At 37.1% G+C, this 6,000-nt stretch overlaps 2 protein-coding genes across 8 annotated transcripts in view; one reads left to right on the top strand and one right to left on the bottom strand.

The window, feature by feature from the left end:
- FER (FER tyrosine kinase) overlaps positions 1 to 6,000 on the top strand; it is a 485,340-nt gene that overhangs the window by 179,722 nt on the left and 299,618 nt on the right. For 6 of the 7 annotated variants that reach the window (XR_001824818.2, XM_017527225.2, XM_017527227.2 and 3 more), the window contains one exon: positions 4,872 to 5,061. Coding sequence is in view for 6 of the 7 variants with exons in the window: in XM_017527225.2 (XP_017382714.1) it covers positions 4,872 to 5,061 (190 nt within the window). In the remaining variant the exon portion in view is untranslated. Of the gene's footprint in view, positions 1 to 4,871; positions 5,062 to 5,175; positions 5,282 to 6,000 lie in introns of those variants that run through there. The other variant, XM_017527233.2, reaches the window with a different exon arrangement.
- LOC108303405 (U6 snRNA-associated Sm-like protein LSm2) lies at positions 163 to 1,815 on the bottom strand. Its single transcript, XM_037737993.1, is given in 2 exon segments — positions 163 to 1,553; positions 1,555 to 1,815. Coding segments are annotated over 2 exon segments (285 nt in total). The 5' UTR covers positions 1,785 to 1,815; the 3' UTR covers positions 163 to 1,498.

Below are 6,000 nucleotides of genomic sequence, written 5' to 3'. Positions count from 1 at the left end.
TTAAAATATACATTTCCCTAATGAATGATGTTCTAGAACATCTTTTCAATGTGTTGGCTTGTCATTTGTATATCCTGTTTTAGTAAAATATCTGTTCACCTCTTTTGCTCATTTTCTAATTGGATGTTTGGTTGCTTTGTTTTGTTTTGTTTTACTCTTGCACTCTTTCTATTTTCTAGACCTTTATATATTCTAGTTCTTTGACAGATATGTCATTTGTAAATAGTTTTCTCCCAGTCTGTACCTTGTTGTTTCATCTTCTCGAGAGACAGGGTCTTTTTCATAGAACAGGATTTTTTAATTTTAAAGAAGTCCATTTTAGGCAGGTCTGAAGATAGTGGATAACTCAATGGATTGTTCATAGTCAGCTATAGATTGAACTCCTTGTTTTACTCCTTCTCCCCTTCTCAATACTACACTTGACTAGTCTTACAAAAAAAAGTCTGTTTTATTTATTTTGACATTTGTGGTTGGTACTTTGGTGTTAAGTCTAAGAAGTCTTTGCGTAGTCCTAGATCTCAAAGTTTTTTTTCTGTTGTTTTTTTTTTTTCCCTAAAAGTTAAATAGTTTGAGATTTTACATTTAAATCTATGTTAACTCTTTTCTGCAGAGTCAGTACATTCTATCTTCCTAGAAGCAGGGGGTCTTGTGATGTAGTTTTATAATCTGCCCAAAATATCTCACACAAGCAGACATAGTAATGAGGATACCACATGAAAACAACAACAATAAGAACAAAAAAATCCCACAGGCAGCATGTTCAACGTTCTAGGTGACAGTGTTCCCATAACTCTCCCCCCATATTTGTGTGAGTGGCTGAATGATTAATAGCAACAAGACTAAAGGCAACTGTGTGGAGCAAGCAAAAGGAAAGGGAAAAAAGGCCTTAAGGTTATGAGAGCTTGACCTTGGATGGTTCTAAGAGCGCAAAAACCAATGAATAGTCATTTAAAGAAAGCGTTCCTACTTGAATTGGAGGATTCCATGAGCAGATATTTAAATAATAATTAGAACTGGTAGGGGCTGTATTAGTCTTTTCTCACACTGCTCATAAAGACATACCCAAGACTGGGTAATTTATAAAGGACAGAGGTTTGTTTTTTTTTTTAATTTCTTTTCTTTTTGCATCATAAATTTTATTCTCAATGCAGGACAGATTTCTTTCATCCCCAAATGAATCACATGCTGCCCTGGAAAGACCTAGGAAAGTCTCCCACCATCTCCAGGGAAGTAGCAAGAAAGGCAAGTGCTGGGGCCTAGAAGGCTTTGAAATTTTCCAGCCTACCTTTCCTTACCTTCTCAACAGAGGATAGCTGTTTTCTATTATTCCTCTTATCTACTCATCCCTTTAAAAACCCTACAAAACCATGATTAGTAAAAGAAAACAAACAAACGAAAAAACCAAAACCCCTTCAAGTATTGGGGATTAGGATTTTGGGCTGGGACTTGGGGTTATGGATCACCAGTGAAAGAGGAAGGAGAAGAGGAGGAGGAGCCATCACTGTTTCTGCTGCAGGGCTTCCTTCCTTGCCGTATCCTGTAGCAACTGTGTGGACCTTGTCTGCTGGCAACTGCACATATCAGACCACTGAGCCCAGAATGAAGCAGTTCTTCACTGATAAAATGTGAGGATATTTCTCATGGTCTGTGACAATGATGTCAGTTAGTTTGATGCTGAGATACTGATCCACAGAACGGAGAGTTCCACAGATGCTCAGATCATTCTTGAGTTCCACAACCACATCCTTGCCCACAAGGGACTTGAGAAAAGAACAGAAGAGCATGGTGCTGGTGCCATGGGCTAGAGTGGGAAGAGGGCAGGAAGAAGGAAAGAGGTTTAATTAATTGACTTACAATTCTACATGGCTGGGGAGACCTCACAATCATGATGGAAGGTGCAGGGGAAGCAAGACACATCTTACATGGTAGCAGCCAAGCAAGAGAGCATGTGCAGGGGATCTCCCCTTTGTAAAACCATCAGATCTCATGAGACTTATGTACTATCACGAGAACAGCACAGAAAAGACCTGCCACCATGATTCAGTTACCTCCCAAGAGGACTCTCTCATGACACGTGGGAATTATGGGAGCTACAATTTGAGATTTGGGTGGGGGCACAGCCAAATCATATTGGGGCTATTCAGGTTCCCAGTGAGGATTAGAGAAAATGGATTGTTCTAGTTAGAGAATGTTATTAGTGATTTAAAAAAATTATACAAATGTTTTGAATCATTTGAAGATCCCATTTATTATCCAGGGTAAAATAAAGGTGAAATAACAGTAAGGCATAGAGTTTGGAATCATCATGAGAAATCATTTGTTAAAGTAAAGCTATTTCTTTAAACTTTAGTATATTTATGTCTTGAAATATTTTTTCAAAAACTTAACTTTTAATGACAGTTTAATATTTGCCTTTTAAATGAACAAAAATGGATATGGTGTCTATCAGGGTTTGTATTAATTTCATCTTACTGCTGTAGCAAGTTGCCACAAATATAGTAGCTTTAAACAACACGGATTTATTCGCTTATAGTTCTGGAGGTCACAAGTCAGAAATGAGTTTCACTGGCCTAATACTATGCTTTTCGTAGGGCTGGTTTCTTCTGGACGCTCTAGGAGAGAATTTGCTTCCTTTGCCTTTTCCAGTTTCTGGACACTGTCCTCATTACTTTGCTCTTGGTCCCAGGTTGCACTGCCTTTTCTTTCACTGTTTCCATGGTCACATCACCTTTTGTGACGTTGTTTATCTTGTCTCCTCTCGTAAGTATTCTTATGATTACCCTAGACTCATCTGGATAATCTAGGATAATCTGACATCTCAACATCCTTAACTTAATCATACCAGGAAAGTTTATTTGCCATGTAAGCTAGCAAACACTACAGGTTCTGGGCATAAGGATGTGGTTATCTTTTGGGATTCATTATTCAGCTGACCATAGGTTTAAGATAGAGTAAAATGTATATTGTTTATTTCCATAAATAAATGTTTTTGAATTATATTCAGATGTTCAGTTAATATTTACTTGCTTTGTTCCATGTCATTTCTGATTTCATTTTGCAAAGTTTATTTTTATTCTTGTAAATCTTTTTAAAAATTTTTCCTGGTAGTCTTTATGAAATTTGTTTGTGTAAAATTACTATAACAATACTACTTTAGAGGATTATTAGTTTGAAGAATACCTCCCTGTTGATTTTGCCCACATTTTTGAAATCATTCACCTTTTTGTGACTGATAATCCAGATCTACATGAAAAAATATTTTTCCACTTTACCTTGTGTGTTTCAAATTATTTCTTGTATTGATGTTGTTATTGGAGTCTTTTTTTTTTCTTGTTAGCTAGGAGACGCAAAGAGGAAACCCTCTGGAAGATTTAAGTACATAGTGGGAGCAGTCTTTTTCAGGACCTGGTCCTTATAAATTTATGTTCACAAAAGTGATTGTTTTAAAAAATCAACTTTCTCTTGAGATTACTGAGAAATCAGAGATGCCATTTATTATTTAAAAGGAGTTACTAACTAATAAATAAACCAACATGAATTTATCAAGAAATCTATGTGGATTTAGAACACAGCTCACAGATTGTTGAATGATAGTGATGTAAATGTGGATTTAGAACACAGCTCACAGATTGTTGAATGATAGTGATGTAAATGCTGATTACCATTTATTGAATTCCCTGGAGAGGTCTGTCTTCTGAACATTATGTCTCTTACAAATATTCTTACTCATTAGTTTTACTTTTCTTAGACTTCTTAGTCTACAAACGTAGACTTTCTCTACGTTTGTTAGGACATTCACCTGAAACTTGTTGCAATAAGGAGATTACCACTTTCTTTATAACAGTCACTGAGGTTGCACCCAGCTCAATTAAATTTGAATTTAGTTATCAAAATATTGATCAACATCATATTTATAAATAAATCTCTGTGGGCTACTTCTGCCTGTGAATATTTATTCAGTTTATGTTGAACGTTATAGTTTCAATATAAGAATATTTTCTGACCTTATTTTCCAATTTTGACATTTTCTCTAATTTGTAATCTGTTGTCTCTTACATATTAATAACTTACTTTCAGCAGTACATGGCACAGTCCTTTTTGGAAATTATTGTAATATTTACTGTGGGCTATTTCCAGAAGTGGCTACCACTACTACCTCTTTACCTGTGGCTTTAATGTGGGTGAATTAGTTTGAAATTCCCATTGAAGGCAGCTTCTAAGCGTTAAAAAGTCACAATAAGACAACCTGTGGCCTTGTACTCTACAGGAGGGATGGGGAAGTCTACTGTCTTTATATTGGTGATGTTGGAAAGATTTGGAGGCCTTCATTTTGCTCATTCTCCCAGTTACATCTTAGCCCTTAGTCCTTGTCATAGTAGCTTCCCCTGCCTCCAGACATACATGCCTCACAACATATACACAAGCCTGGTGTCCAGGCTGTCACCTCGATTTGATTTATTTTACCCTAGGCACAGATCTGACCCTAGCTATATTGCCTTTGATACTTAAAGTAAATTTAAGATTCTACTTCTGTCATTTTAGTTTATTCTAGGCCCTACACTTCTCAGTCTAAGTGTCTACTCTGTGAGGTATATGGTTTAACTAAAATAAAGTGAATGCCATAGATCATAATATATTTGAAATCATCTTGAATTTGGATTTGACTCCAAACATTCTTCTATTTTGTTAATGCTAGTGTTTAATAAATACTATGATGACTTAAACTGTGTTTAGTTTTATATTTTTTTTATGATTCTAACGGGCTCTTATAAAAATGAAATAAAAGAAAAGCATAATTTACATATATGAGGTTTCCTTAATGTCTTTTTAATGAAGTCAAAATCATTTATATTTAATTTATTCTCTTTTAGTATTGTGCTTTTGCTAAGCCAAAAACAGACACTTGAAGAACTGAAACACTCAGTCCAGCAGCTGAGATGCACAGAAGCAAAGTTTTCAGCACAGAAGGAATTACTAGAGCAAAAAGTGCAAGAAAATGATGGGAAAGAACCACCTCCAGTGGTCAATTATGAAGAAGATGCACGATCAGTTACATCTATGGTAAGCTAAAGAATAATCCAATGAGAAACTTGGAAGAGTAGTGTCTAGATAATAAGTGAATAGAAAAATTATTCCGGTTCGCTTTAACAAATTATTACTCTTGTTAATATGCAGGTCCTATTAAACTTGTTTGTGAATGTGAAATAGACTTGTCAGTCACCTCAGGTCATCTGGAGAGCACTTTTAGAAACCACCTGTAGAGTCAGAGGAAAAAGTTCTTCTATTACCTTCAAAACTGAGAGGAAAGACTACAGTTTTTTTTTTTTTTTTTTTTTGGAGACGGAGTTTCACTCATGTTACCCAGGCTGGAGTGCAATGGCGTGATCTCGGCTCACCGCAACCTCTGCCTCCTGGGTTCAGGCAATTCTCCTGCCTCAGCCTCCTGAGTAGCTGGGATTACAGGCACGCACCACCATGCCCAGCTGATTTTTTGTATTTTTAGTAGAGACGGGGTTTTACCATGTTGACCAGGATGGTCTCGATCTCTTGACCTCGTGATCCACCCGCCTCGGCCTCCCAAAGTGCTGGGATTACAGGCTTGAGCCACTGCGCCCAGCCGACTGCAGTGATTTTTATTCTTGGGAGATAGCAGGAAGGTAGAGTCTTATTCTTTTTTTTTTTTTTTTTTTTTTTTTTTTTTTGAGATGGAGTCTCACTCTGGCACCCAGGCTGGAGTCACTGGTGCATCTTGGCTCACTGCAACCTCCACCTCCCAGGTTCAAGCAATTCTCCTGCCTCAGCCTCCCGAGTAGCTGAGACTACAGACACCAGCCACCATGCCCAGCTAATTTTTGTATTTTTAGTAGCGATGGGGTTTCACCATATTGGCTAGGCTGGTCTCAAACTCCTGACCTCGTGATCTGCTCCCAAAGTGCTGGGATTATAGGCGTGAGCCACTGCACCCTTCTGTTAGGGTCTTATGCTTAACAGAGAAGTAAA

This window comes from Cebus imitator, unplaced genomic scaffold (genome assembly GCF_001604975.1).
Source record: "Cebus imitator isolate Cc_AM_T3 unplaced genomic scaffold, Cebus_imitator-1.0 Scaffold46, whole genome shotgun sequence".
Classification (NCBI taxonomy): domain Eukaryota; kingdom Metazoa; phylum Chordata; class Mammalia; order Primates; family Cebidae; genus Cebus; species Cebus imitator.
Note: the sequence above shows the minus strand (reverse complement) of the source record. Positions and strands in the feature narration are given on the sequence as shown.